At 49.2% G+C, this 14013-nt stretch overlaps 1 protein-coding gene across 4 annotated transcripts in view; it reads right to left on the bottom strand.

Moving 5' to 3' along the window:
- Nucleotides 1-14013, bottom strand: part of TP53BP2 (tumor protein p53 binding protein 2) — a 104550-nt gene that overhangs the window by 36495 nt on the left and 54042 nt on the right. Inside the window, exon 1 of one of the 4 annotated variants that reach the window (XM_059677411.1) lies at nucleotides 6632-6959. The exons of 1 other annotated variant lie outside the window; for it this stretch is intronic. In XM_059677411.1, coding sequence (XP_059533394.1) covers nucleotides 6632-6658 — 27 coding nt within the window. In that variant the 5' untranslated portion in view covers nucleotides 6659-6959. Of the gene's footprint in view, nucleotides 1-6631; nucleotides 6960-14013 lie in introns of those variants that run through there. 2 more of the 4 variants (XM_059677410.1, XM_059677406.1) reach the window with 2 other exon arrangements.

Here is a 14013-nt window from a genome sequence, read left to right as displayed (position 1 = left end):
TTTTTAAAAAAGTCAAGGAACTGTTAGGTGAGCGCATGGGAAGCGTCCAGGGATGGTCACGTGGTCACAGGTGCAGTTGGTGCAGAGCATTAAGGTCATGGCTTCCTTCAGAAACCTGCGTGCTCCACTCAGTGCGACAAGAGATGGCTCCTCTCACGCCTGCATGGCGCTCAGGGAGATAACACTGGCGGTTTCTCCTGGGACCAGTCTCCCTCTCCCTGACTTGGTCTTATTCCCACGCCTGTGTCGGCATCGTTGCTTCTTTGCTCGCCCCTGGCATCCTGAGTGTTCAAACAAGTGGAGACTGTGTTGATTGAGTTCATGGCCAGCCCACGCCACCCGCTGGGCCCGGGGGGGGGGGGGGGGGGGGTGAGGTAACTCGGATTCGTTTGGGGTGGTTTTCTGCAGACTTTCCTGCAGTGGGTGCTCTCTCCCCGCTTCCCACCTTTCCCAGGCCTTCCATTCGGGCACCTCCACAGCCACTCTCCACTGTTACAGCTTAAAGCTCTCCCTGTGGCTGCCACCTCCCTCCCTTCCCAGGCCACCTGAGCTCTCCGCCCACCTGGAAGCTGCCCTGCGGCCCCTCTCCACTCAGCTCCTACCCTGCCCCCGGCCACCAGCCTCCCCGGTCCCAGGCGTCCTCCAGGTCCAGGCTCCAGGGCCTAGGAGTTCTTCCACTCGAAAGGCTCCACTCACAAACCCGCACAGGACCAGCTCCTTCGGGTCAGCAGGTCTGAGCTGAGCTGTCCACCCCCTTCCCTGGCCACCCCAGTCCCATTATCCTACTTACACCCCACTCCCGTGTTTTCTTGTTTTATTTTCCATCTCTCCAGCCCCACCCACACTCCACCCCCACTAAGCTCCATGAAAGGAAGGTCCCTGAAATCTGCCTTCTTCTTTCCTGTATCCATGGCACTTGGAACGTAGAGAATGCTTGTAAATACTTGTTGAACAGATGTTGTCCCCAAAAGGCCATCCATAAATGAGGCTGATGAGGAAGAGTGAAGAGCACGACTCCTGTGATTTCATTCAGCATCAGCGCCTAGCTCAGCGGTTCTCAACCTGTGGGTCCCGACCCCTTTGGCGGCCGAACAACCCTTTCACAGGGGTCGCCTAAAACCATCCTGCATCTCAGATATTTACATGATGAGTCGTCACAGTAGCAACATGACAGTGATGATGTAGCAACGGAAATAATTTTATGGTTGGGTCACAACGTGAGGAACTGTATTTAAAGGGCCAGAAGGTTGAGAACCACTGTCCTAGCTTATGTCCCACAGATTCACCTCATTCATTAGATGGAATCACTACTCCCCACTACACAGAAGCAGCGCGTGGAGACCGTGTCCCTGGGCCCCCATCTGAGGTCCCACCAGCAGGGGGCATCCCTTCGGCCGCGGCTGCACCACACAAGCAGTTTTATGATCCCCCCTCCACACCTCCCAGCATTAGTCCACTTCAGATTCTTTCTTCCCTACGTCATCACCTTCAAGCCCTGTTAAAAGATAGAAAGATTGGCCAACACCCACATACCGAAGGTAATTACTGCCCCTCTTCCCTCACCCTGCAGAGGTGGGAGAGCTGAGGTCTCCACGGAAGTAGAGGAGGTAGAGAAAAGTCAGAGATGCCTCCATTGCCAGGGTGAGAGCATCTCCTCCACATCACAGTGATAAGAGAGCCATTTAGCAATCTTCTCCTCCAGTTTGGGTTTTAAGGATGGAAAGATGTCCGTTTTCCTTTTACTGCTTCAAGAATAACTAGAGTTATGCTCAAGGAAGCAATATTTGAAGTTATCATTAGCCAAGCGCTTGATGTCATCGGCCCATCATCGCCAGTCTGCCCGGCCAAGTATGTCAGCGGGTTCTAATCTCGTCTAATCTCGGCATCGCCATCTCAAAGAGCGTGTTTGGAGGAGGACCTGGATCCCTATCTCATTGCTGCTGAGGGGCCAGGAGCAAATTACCGAAATCCTCCGGCTTCCAGTTCCTAATCTGTGGGATGAGGATGAGAAGACTCGCATCACAGGGTCATTTTCTGGGTGACCAACCTACATCACTGGCACAGTGCCAGGCACAGGGAGGTCCTCAGAAGCCTCCTCGCCTCCCCTGGGCGGGAAACGAGCGCCCAGGGCATTGGTTTGCAGGGAGAGGGGTCATTCCGCGGTGGAGGTCAGCCCGCCATCCTGGCCACTTCTCATCACCACCATTCACAGTGGAAACTGGGATTCTGTAAACACCTACTCCCTGAGGCTCTCTGCGATCTTTCTAAACGTGCATCGTAGGGATTTTTAGTTGAAAGGTTTGAAATCTAAATGAAGTAATACTTATTATAAATTTGTTTCTAGAAAAACAACTGAAGTCCGCATCCCACGTGAAAGTTCAGTATTTACTGGCCAAATGAACATTTTCAATGAAAATCTGACTCTGTTATCATCCAAATAAATAACTTGGCTTGGGATAAAGTGTATGTAGAAAAAATAAAACTAAAAGTGACCACAGCTGCCAGTTAGTGAAGTTCCTTTTATGTTTAGAATTTGCATCTTTGATAATTTTCTTCTGATAAGACAGTATGCGAAGTGTTTTAAGAACCACTATCTCCTTAAAACTCAGTGCTCCCGAAGGATCTGCTAATGACTAAAGTTTCTTGGCTCTCCCCAATGAGATGCAAATTTTTTTAAAGATTTTTTTAAAAAAATAGATTTTTAGAGAGAGGAAGGAAGAGGGAGAGAGGGAGAGATAGAGGGAGAGAGAGAGAGAGAAACATCTATCACTGCTGAGGCCTATTATGACTTTGGAGCTGTTACTCCTGAGACCATTAAACTGTGTTTTACCGTAACCAATTACCCTGAGTTCCATCTACCAATGTTCTATTAAGAGCCAATGACATTTTTTAAATTGATTTTTAGAGAAAGGGAGAGTGAGAGAGAAATATCTATGTGAGAGCAAAACAATGATCAGCTGCCTCTTGCATGCCCCCTACTGGGGATTGAGCCCATAACCTGGGCATGTGCCCTGACTGGGAACCGAACCAGCAACCTTTCGGTGCACAGGACAATGCCCAACCAACTGAGCCACACCTGCCAGGGCATGAGATGTAAAAATTCAATGTCTCACCTACCACTCCAGCATAAGTACACATTTCACACCCAGTCTGTCATCTGTGCTTTCTTTTCTCAATTACTTTGATTACAGAAGAATGTTCTGTTGAGTACCACCACACCATCCAAAAAAACAAGTACTTCAGTAACGTTTGACTTGATGAAGGGGCATGACCTGAAAGAACACTCCAGGTTCCTTAGCTCTTGCATCCCAACCTTCTTATTCTTAGTAGGGAAGGTTGGTGAGAGGTTTTATAATACCTACAGCAAATCATACCCACGGGTACTCAGTTACCCTATCTGAACTGAAGGGCTCAGTGTCCAATGAACTTTGGTTCTCAACCTTCCTAATGCCGCGACCCTTTAATAGTTCCTCATGTGGTGGTGACCCCCAACCATAAAATCATTTTCATTGCTACTACATAACTGTAATTTTGCTACTGTTATGAATCGTAATGTAAATATCTGATATGCTATATGTGTTTTCCGATGGTCGTGACCCACAGGTTGAGAACCGCTGCTTTAGAAAGATGTTTTAGGGAGGGCCACCCACTATAGTAGATTACCCGGAGATAAAGGTCTACAGTATTCCTTAAAAGCTCCAGAAAGGAGAGGTTTCGTTTTATTGTTTTTACTGTCTGCTGTTGGGGGACGGGGGGACATGAAGAGGGAGAGAAGCAGTTCCTCCTAGAAGCAGTGTCTGAATAAAGGACACTCCATATCATTCTAGATTATTTTTTTAAATATAAGTAGCTGTATACTTGTGCAGTCTAATTTTGTTTTTGTTTTTTTCTGAAACAGGTAAAGCTACAGAAAAATTTAAATGCTTTTTGGCTTTTAATTAATACAGCAGAAGTCCCAAGGCAACAAATTTCACTACACCACGTGAAATGTGAGATACTTTGCACATTATTTTTAAACATGTGATTTATTTAGCAGCCTTTAGGAATTACAATTCTATACAGAACCTACCTTAAACTTGATTCTAGAATGAAACCTAAGCTAACTTGCTATATTACTACTCAACCACAAAAAGGAATTCTTTCAGCATATGGTATAGTCATACAAATACAATTATTGCAAAGCTAGAACTTGAAAGCTTTTTTCAAAATATATTTTTATTGTTTTCAGAGAGGAAGGGAGAGGGAGAAACAGAAACATCAATGATGAGAATCATCGATCGCCTGCCTCCTGCACGCCTCCTACCGGGGATCAAGCCAGCAGCCCAGGCATGTGCTCTGACTGGGAATCAAACCGTGACCTCCTGGTTCATAGGTCGATGCTCAACCACTGAGCCACACTGGCAGGGCTCATCATGTCTATCTCTCTCTCCCTTTCTCTTCCTCTCTGAAATCAATAAAAATATATTTACTACTAATTTTTTAAAAAGCTGAGAGATGAGAAATATATTTAAGAAAAGTCTTATTTGCAAGTACCCAAAATATTACAGGATAAAGACACATATAACACGAGGCTACTAAATGAAAACCTGTTTCATATGTTTATGTATTGCAAGGATAAGACTCTCAGTTTAAGTGGGGCAGGTGTGGGCTAGAAGGGGTCAATGGGAGGGGAAAGGGGGCATATCTGTAATAATTTCAACAATAAAAATAAATCTTAAAAAAAATAATCTCGGTTGAACCAATATTGTAAATTCAGGAGAAGCTCTTACCTAGCATCTATTCAAAGCAAGGCACTGAACTAATTGCCTCATAAACAGTAATTCTAATCCTCACAACCACCCTAAGGGCGCAGTACTATAATTACCCCCATTTTACAGATGATGAAACTGAGGGACGATGGCTTGAAAAAGAAAAAAAGCCTATGGCCACAGAGGTAGTAGCTGAGCGAATACTAAGGGGTAGTCTGGCTTCAAAGGTGGTACCCGAGCCACCACACCACACTGCAGTCCCTCTGCTAAAACGCTCCTCTGACATCAGAAAGGCGACTAGAAGAACCGTACTGCTCAATTAAATTTCGTTTCAAGAGCTACATAACTTTTTACAAATCCTGACGACCTGGTACACAGTTGGGAGGAGGAAACAGAAGTGTTAAGAAAGCCCAAAGGATGCCTGGACATAAAACCGATCTTCAAGGAGGAAATCACACAGCAACAACCAACACTTGTCTTGGTCCTATTTTTAGGAAAAACTCACAGCCAGCCAGCCAGCCAGCCAGGCAGAGCTATTTCGAGACAAAGAAATGTAAATCCCAGGAATAAAAATTTTAACCGCAAGAATCCTCCCCGCTTATTCATGGTCTTGTATTGATTGGACATTCGCATCACAAACTGACTTTCTACCCAGGTAAGACACTAAAACAGGACGCACATTCATGTAACCCACCTATGTCCCTCCTTTGATTGCAAATGTAATAAATACAATGTAACCCCTCCATTCTCTGGAGCATTATCTCAATTCGTTGAGGTTCTGCTTCCCGGCATATGTCGACAGTTTGGCTCAAATAAACTCACAAAAATTCAAAAATAAATAAATAAATAAATAATAAAATAAAATTAAATAGGACGCACATTGCTATTAACAACTTTCGAATTCCTAGACTCCTGGCAGGACAAAATATCCGGAACTATCGAAACTCAAATGATCAATTCTAATAAATTCAGTTTGTCCCCAACAGGAAAGGTTAGGACACCCGCCCATGACACAAGCAGAGGGGGAGCCGGGGACAGAATAATTAATAATTATACCCTGCATCTGTGGCTGCACATAAACAGAATGGGTCGTCACTCGGACCCACGGCCTGCCTCAAAGCTGTTTTTCTGCACAAATGAAAGCATGAGAAAACATCGCGAGCGGCGCAAGGGCAACTTCCACGGGGAAACACACAGCTACTTGCTGTGCAGCCTGCAGAAGCCACTGCCACCTTCCAGGTCGCACCTTCCAGGCTGCGCGACCTTCGCAGGAGACAGGCATTTTTCAAAAAAATGCCTTCGAACCTGCCGCCCACCTGCGGCCTGGGACGCACCGATCCTCTCGGAGCGAGCGGGCACAGGCATTTTCCTGCGATCGAAAAACTTTTTGCATTGACTGAAACCCGTTTTCCAGAAACAGACTGAGCCAGGCGGGTCTGCTACTGCAGATACCAAGACGGAAATTCAGTTCCCAGGCAAGCCAGCCGGCGCACTCTTTTCGGGATGCATATTGCACGCCAACGAAAAGTTTTTTTGTTTTTTTTTTAAGACAAAGCAGGAAGATGCCCGGTTTCCCTGTGCTCGACCTTCGAGAACTGCACAACGTCAGGACCCAGGCGGAGAGATAAAGAAAAGTTTGAGCGGCTGCTGGGACCCTCCTCCCGGCCACGGGCTCCCGAGCGCGGGCCGGGGATCGTGGGAACCCGGAGCCTGGAGCCGCCGCGGCCGCTCCCCCCGGGTTCGCAACACCCCGGCCCCGCCACGCGGGCTCAGGCCCCGGGATCGGCTCGGGACCCTACGGAGGGCGCGCACCGGACCCCCCACCCGCCACCGCGCACACTTCCGGGCCTGGCGCCCCGGCCCCAGCCCGCCTGCCCGCTTACCGGCATCATGTTGGACCCGAACCGCATCGAAGCGGGTGGCCTACGGCGGCCCGGAGCCCAGCGGAGGCGCCCGGGGGTCGCGGGGCGGGGGAGGGGAGCACGGAGCAAGGCCGCCCCGGAGGCGGCGACCTGTTGCGAGGCGGCGGCGGTGGTGGCTGGACGGCGCGGGGTCCGCACAGCCCTCCCGCGGCTGGGGCGCCTCGGAGCCCGGGCCCAACCCCAACCCCGCGGGGCTCCGGACGCGGCTTTGTCTCCTCCGCGCTCGCGGCCGCGGGTCTGCCTCCTCCGCTCCGAACCCAACTCAGCCCGGCCTGGCCCCCGCCGAGCCCGCGCCGGCCCCGCCCCCGCCCCCGCGCGCAGCCCCGCCTCCGGCGCGCACGCGGGTCTGGGGGGAGGGGGAGGGCGCGCGGGGCCCGGAGCGCGTGCGCCTGCGCGGGGCGGGGCGGGCGGCGCACGCGCGCTCGGGGGGAGGCGCCCTTTCCTTTCTTTGCGGCGCGGGACGTGCGTCGGGGGCGCGCGGCGGAGCGCCGAGAGCGCGCACCTCCCGGCGGAGCAGAGCCGGGGTTTGGGGGCGGCGCCCCGGGAAGAGGGGCAGATAAGAAAGACCCCAAGGAGCAGCGGGCCGCACCTCCCTGGCACCTCCCAACAGTGCGGGGGTGACCCTTGGCCTTGGGGATCCCCGGGCCCAGCCTGGGCGCCTGGGCGCCTGGGTCCTCGCGGGAGGACCTGTCGGACCCCTGGACGGCCGCGCTTCCCGGAGGCCGCGCGGACCGCCCCGTCCAGCAAGATGGAGATCGGCCGTGGAGGCTCGGCCGGCAGCACGTGCCGGGAGGTCCTGGGGGGTTGGGGGGGGGAGCTCTCCGCCTTTCATCTCCCTGGCCGCGGCCCAAATTCAAACTCCCGTGTGACTTTGTGTCATTTGCAAAAAGTACGCTTAAGAAAATGACTCGAATGGAATGTGTATACTTAACCACAGTAAAAATGAATAAATAAAGGTTAAAAACGTGCAAAGCAGCATTCCAAGGTTTTCTGCTGCTCGGGAATGCCTTGGGTTTGTACCATCCTCCGAGGGGAGCGGGGCCCGGGAAGGGCAGTGGCTCAGCCAGGAGAAGTAGCAGAGCTGGTTCTGGCACCGCCGCCTCCCAGAGAGACGCCAGGAACCGAACCCCCGAGCAGCTTTCCTTCTGCTAACCCTCTGCAGGCTCGCTCACCGTCACTTCCCTAGATCAGCGGTTCTCAACCTGTGGGTCGCGACCCCTTTGGGGGTCGAACGACCCTTTCACAGGGGTCGCCTAAGACCATCCGAAAACACATCTATAATTACATATTGGTTTTGTGATTAATCACTATGCTTTCATTACGTTCAATTTGTCGCAATGAAAATACATCCTGCATATCAGATATTTACATGACGATTCATAACAGTAGCAAAATGACAGTTATAAAGTAGCAACGAAAATAATGTTATGGCCGGGGCCGGTTTGGCTCAGTGGATAGAGCGTCGGCCTGCGGACTGAAGGGTCCCAGGTTCGATTCCGGTCAAGGGCATGTACCTGGGTTGCGGCCACATCCCCGGTGGGAGGTGTGCAGGAGGCAGCTGAGGCAGCTGATCGATGTTTCTCTCTCATCGATGTTTCTGGCTTTCTGTCTCTCTCCCTTCCTCTCTGTGAAAAATCAATAAAATATATTAAAAAAAAAGAAAGAAAATAATGTTATGGTTGGGGGTCACCACAACATGAGGAACTGTATTAAAGGGCCGCGGCGTTAGGAAGGTTGAGAACCACTGGTCTAGAAGGTGGAGGGAATCCCCTGGATTTATCTAGCTTCAAGGGTGGACCATTCTTTCCGAGTCTTAACAGACCCCAAACCAGAATCTCCATCCAACTCCAGACCTCACCGTCCAGCTACGTATCTGGAAATACTCAGCTATGGCTAATTCATTTAGAATGCAAAGTTCTCCAAAACTCTAAAGTCTTGTTATTTTAAGAGAATTGTCCCATAAATATTCATCAAATTCCTACCCTCTGTTGGGTATTCTGCGTGCTGGAGATTCATTCGTGAGCCAAACAAAAGCTTGGGTGGACAATAAAACCAATAGCTAAGTGTATGAATAATGACATAAATTACCAAGTAGAGTTATAAGGAGGGAAGCAAGTGGCTGGGAAGAGGAGATCTTGTTAAACTGGAGAATCTTAATAAAAATAAAAGAATCTCTCATCCTGAAACTTGGCACATTTGTGGGAAGCAAGAACCCCCACCCCACCCCCTTTATTTTTTTATTTTTTATTTTTTTGGCAACCTGCAGCTCATAAAGGGACTGTTTAGCACCAAAAAACCAGCTTCATATTCCACTGGTTTTCATTATTTTTTTGTGCATACAAGGAGATCTCAGCAACCTAAGTATCATCCACATTCATCCGGAAAAAGAATCCTAGATATCGTTCACGATGCCTCTCGTTCTCAACAATGAAAATCGTATCTCTATTGCCTGAACCCCGAAATAGTCGCGCACGATAGTAAATCATATCCACTATGAGCGTTGGCAGCCCTGGCTGATGAACAAAACAATTCCGACAGAAATAGAAGCAAGGAGAGGGGAATTGGGATAAGGTGGCCCCATTCAGTTTTTTTTTTCCCCATTCTATTTTTTTTACTGCTTGTCTCACAGGTGACCTGCCCAAGGAGGGGGAAGAAGGGACAGCAGTTGGCACTCTGTCCCGAAACTCACTTCCAGCCAATTGAGAATTCCCTCCTGCCAAATAGCAGGTATGTTTATGTTGAGGGTTTTGTTTTCCTCCCTCTCTCTCTCTCTCTCTCTCTCTCTCTCTCTCTCTCTCTCTCTCTCTCTCTCTCAATCATAGAAGCAGGAAACAACAACAAAAAAACCCTAAGCTTTGGTCTCATTCCTTACATTCTGTGCCATTCACAAAAGGCTCTCCCAGGCCCCACCTGCTTCGTCTGTCTGTCTCGAGCCTCCTCTATAATTCTGTCATCAACCCCAAGAAAGAGAAGCCAAATTACCACCAGCTGGGCGGGGAGCCCTCTTCTCTTTGGACCTCGCCTCACCCCCAGGCACATATGTTGGGCTTGAGTTGAGGTGTTTGAGTTCCCAACTTTCTCCCCATCTCCCCTTTCAGAAGGTCAGCTCCCACCTTCCTTAGCCAGTAAAGGAGAGGATGGGGGGCCTTCACTCCTGCAGTTCATTCCTCCCACCCCCAACCCACTGACTTTTTAACTAATACCCTTGTGTGTCCGTGTTTTGCCAGGCACTGTTCTAGACTCTCGAGAGAGCACAGCTGTTGTTCCACTTATTTATGCATTCATTGCTTGCTTCTGGTCTGTGCCCAGTCTTAGTGGAACACAGTCTTACTGTGTACCTATTGGCTGTGGCTGCTTTCACACCATAGCAGCAGAGTGGAGTGGCTGGAGTAGAGAGGACTGTATGGCCTGCAAAGCCTAAAAGACTTACTGTCTGGCCCTTTATTTATTTTTTTAAAAAAAATATATTTTATTGATTTTTTTTTTACAGAGAGGAAGGGAGAGGGATAGAGAGTTAGAAACATCGATCAGAGAGAAACATCGATCAGCTGCCTTCTGCACACTACCTACTGGGGATGTGCCCGCAACCAAGGTACATGCCCTTGACCAGAATCGAACCTGGGACCCTTGAGTCCGCAGGCCGATGCTCTATCCACTGAGCCAAACCAGTTAGGGCTGTCTGGCCCTTTAAAGAGGAAGTTTGCTGGCCCCTGCTCTACCCAGCAGCAAGCATGATCTTAGCAGAAATAGAATCAAGCCTGGCTTAGGACTCTTAAGTCCAAGGTGATGGGCGTATGGATGGGGCAGGATTGAAAGGCTGAAGCATTTCGGGGCCAGACGATGAGTAGTGCATGGTGGTTTATTATACTTCCCTGTCTTCTTGTATTTGGTCTAAATTCTAGGTAGTTAAAATGTTTTTTAGAAAATAAAAAAGAAATGCGTTCCATGTCTTTCTATTTCCGTTAGGACACACACCATGCTGTTAACATGGCCTCCAAGCCCCCTCTTGGTCTAGCTCACACTGACTCTCCAAAAGAGTTAGGGTAGGAAGGAGGAGCAGTAGGTATGTGCTTGAAACCCAGTGTTTGAAGACATTTATCTGGGCTCTTGATGGCACCTTGATTTGGTTTAAGCCATTCCCTGCTTTATTGAAACCAGGAGCTAATGAGTTCTTATCTTCCTGTCAGTCCTCTCCCCATTACCTCACCTCCCTCTTACTCATCCTTTCGGCTCCATCCCTTCCCCCCCTTGCATCCCCGCCCCCGTGTGAAACAGCCCTTGCTGAAGTCACCAGTGACCTTTCTTTCGCTGATGCAGTCACCATGTTCGTTTAGTCCTTGTCTTCTTTGACCTCCTGTAGCGCTTCGCTGTTGCTCATTTCCTCCTTCCCAAGATACTCGTGTCCCTTGACATTTGGGACGACGCTCTCATGGTTCTCCTACCTCCGTGTCTGTGGAAGGACACTCTTCCTCACCGGCCTGTACGTGTTCAAACTCCTCAAGGCTCAATCCCCCGTCTTCCCAGACAGCCTTATCCACAGTCTTAAATGTCATCTACACAGGGGTCAAGTTTTATAGTTCCAACCCAGACGGCCTCCCTGGGCTCTGGAACTGCACCATCCCGTCCAGCCACGTATAACTACTGAGCGTTTGAAACGTGCCTCGTGCCACTGAGAAACTAAGCGTTTCATTTCAATCCATTGACATGTAACTGGCCACATGTGAGTAGAGGCTAAAAGATTAGACAATGTAGATATAGACCGTTTCCATCATCACAGAAAGTCCTGTTGAACAGCTAGACATCCATGTCCCGGCACATCCAACTGCCTGCTTGACACTGTGTCTCAAAGTATGGCCGACTCAACTTCTCTAAAACCAAGTCCATAGCCCTTCTCCCAGTCCTGGCCCTCTTCCAGCATTTCCTGTCTCAGTGACTGGCACAAGGCTTCATTCCTTTTCTCAAGCCAGAAATCTAGGAATCGTGCTTGGCTTTATTTCTCCTTCGTCTCCAGCATCTAGTCAAGCTCTGTCCTTTCTGTCTTAAATATTTTTTTCAAACTCCTTTGCCTTCTATCACCACAACGACCTTGTTCAAGCTACCATGGTCTCTCACATGTCTGATCTAGATTAGACACCCTTGCTTAAAGTTCCCCCTTAACATTGCCTCCAAGCCCTTGACTATCCTCCAGTCTCCACAGCTACCACAGTCCCCTCCTGAGACAGCCATACCATCGTTTTTCTGTCCCTTTTGCTTTTAAAAAATATATATATGTGTATGTATATATATATATTTATATTTATTGATTTCAGAGAGGAAGGGAGAGGGAGAAAGACAGAGAAACATCAATGATGAGAGAGAAAATCATTGATTGGCTGCCGATATTTCAGTAGCTGATGGCCACCTCATTAGTCTTGGCCTGACCTGTTTGGTGTACTCAACAGGAAATATTTTGCTTTCGGAGAACAAGAAAAATAGGTTTATTTGCGTTACACTTATTCATTTGTGCAGTTATTCAGTGTCTGGTAAGTTAATGTTCAAGAAAAAAATACTAACTTTTATTAAGATGTTCTATTTTTTTATGGTAACGATGACTCATTTATTTCAGCCCTTCGTATTCAGCGTGTCTCTATTGAAATAAACCTACGTTTCTACGAAAACTGAAGCTTTTGTTTTTTTGCGGCCCACATATACTTAAACCTTGTTTATTTGGCCCGTGTCAGCCTTTGAGTTTGACATGCTTGGCCTAAAGGAGCGGGGACCGTTCTGCCTGTTGTCACCAGCCAATGTGTTTTTGCATTCACTCGAGCCAAACCCAAAGAGAAGGGAACGTATGGAATCAAAAGTCAAAACAGAGCAAGGACTTGTGAGCAGAAAGGCTTCCCTAAGACAGGCCCGTGGGAGACAAATAAAGCTTTGCCTCCCACACGCTGTATCAAACCCAGCTCCATCTCACCCTGGTCTTAACCTCAACCCATGATGCATTCTCCATTCTTATCTTAGACCGAAATCCCTTGTGGGCTGATGGAAGGCGGCTCTGATACTTCAGATGAGGCGGTCAGATAAGCTTCATGTCAAAAATGCTTGTAGCTTCTCACGGGCACCGGCAGAGAACTGCTTAGTCAACAGGGCCCCCACTCCTGGAGGTCCCCAGGGGGCATCGGGCAGCAGGCAGGAGCTGTCTGGGCAGGAGTTTCTGCAGGAGACCCCGTGCAGGGTTGGCCGGTCAGGTGTGCTTAAACTGGGTGCGCATGGGCAAGGGTGTAGTTCAGACAGGAGTTGCTACTGAGATAGTGATCATGAGGTAAGTGGCAAAGGGCCAGACAGTGGGCGGGGCAGGCTCAGGTTGCCAGGCAAGCTGTCATAGACAAGGAGGGCAGAAAACCAGCGAAACGCAACACCACGCGTGCACCTGAGAGAGACGTGTTGTTCTGACACCTCGCTGGGTCAAACGAGCCCATTTTAACTCCAGGCAGCCCGGATTGAACTGGGCAGTCCTGTCCCAGAGAAATTTCATCTCATCTTAAAGGGCTGGGCCTCCTCTCTCTATCCACGTATGCAGTGTCATACTCCAGCTCAGCTGGGAGGAAGTTTCTAGCTAAACTCCCCTGCTCAGAGCTGGCATCAACGAAGGTGGTTTCTGGGGTGTGATTTGTAGGTTCTGTCGGCGTGATCTGTGGGTGGGGGTGTGAGGGGCACATCCACTCTGAGATCTGTAGAGGCAGCTCTTCCACAAACGAGACGAATCATGAGCCACTGCGGCTCTATTCCTCAGAGCTTTTATGAATTGATTGGAAAAGCTCCATGAATAGTCATAATAGGAACTACCTTTGATTCTCAGTTCCATGCCAGACCCTGAAACAACATATCATATCTTATTCAATCCTCACAACAGCCCTAGCCGGTTTAGTTCAGTGGTTAGAGTGTTGGCCTGTGGACTGAAGGGTCTTGGGTTCGATTCCGGTCAAGAGCACGTACCTCAATGGCAGGCTCGATCCCCGGCCCCGGTTGGGGCACGTGCAGGAGGCAACCATTCAATGTCTCTCTCACATCAGTGTTTCTCTCTCCGTCTCTCCCCCTCCCTTCCATTCTCTCTAAAAACAAAAACTACCCTCTGGGGAGGATTAAACACAGCAACACAATCTTCACAAGAACCTTAAGAAATGGCTGCTATGAATAGTCTCGGTTTACTGATGAAGAAACGTGACTTGGATTGGAGAGAGGAGTACCTAAGAAGGTCCCTGTGAGTGAAAAGTAGTGTCAGGTCTCCTTGCTGCGCTAGCTCTACCCTCTCCTCTTCTGCTCCCAACCATAAGCGAACGGAAACTTGGAGAAACACCTGGGCA

Source organism: Myotis daubentonii, chromosome 20, assembly GCF_963259705.1.
Source record: "Myotis daubentonii chromosome 20, mMyoDau2.1, whole genome shotgun sequence".
NCBI classification, from domain to species: Eukaryota; Metazoa; Chordata; class Mammalia; order Chiroptera; family Vespertilionidae; genus Myotis; species Myotis daubentonii.
This window is presented reverse-complemented; position numbering and strand designations above follow the sequence as displayed.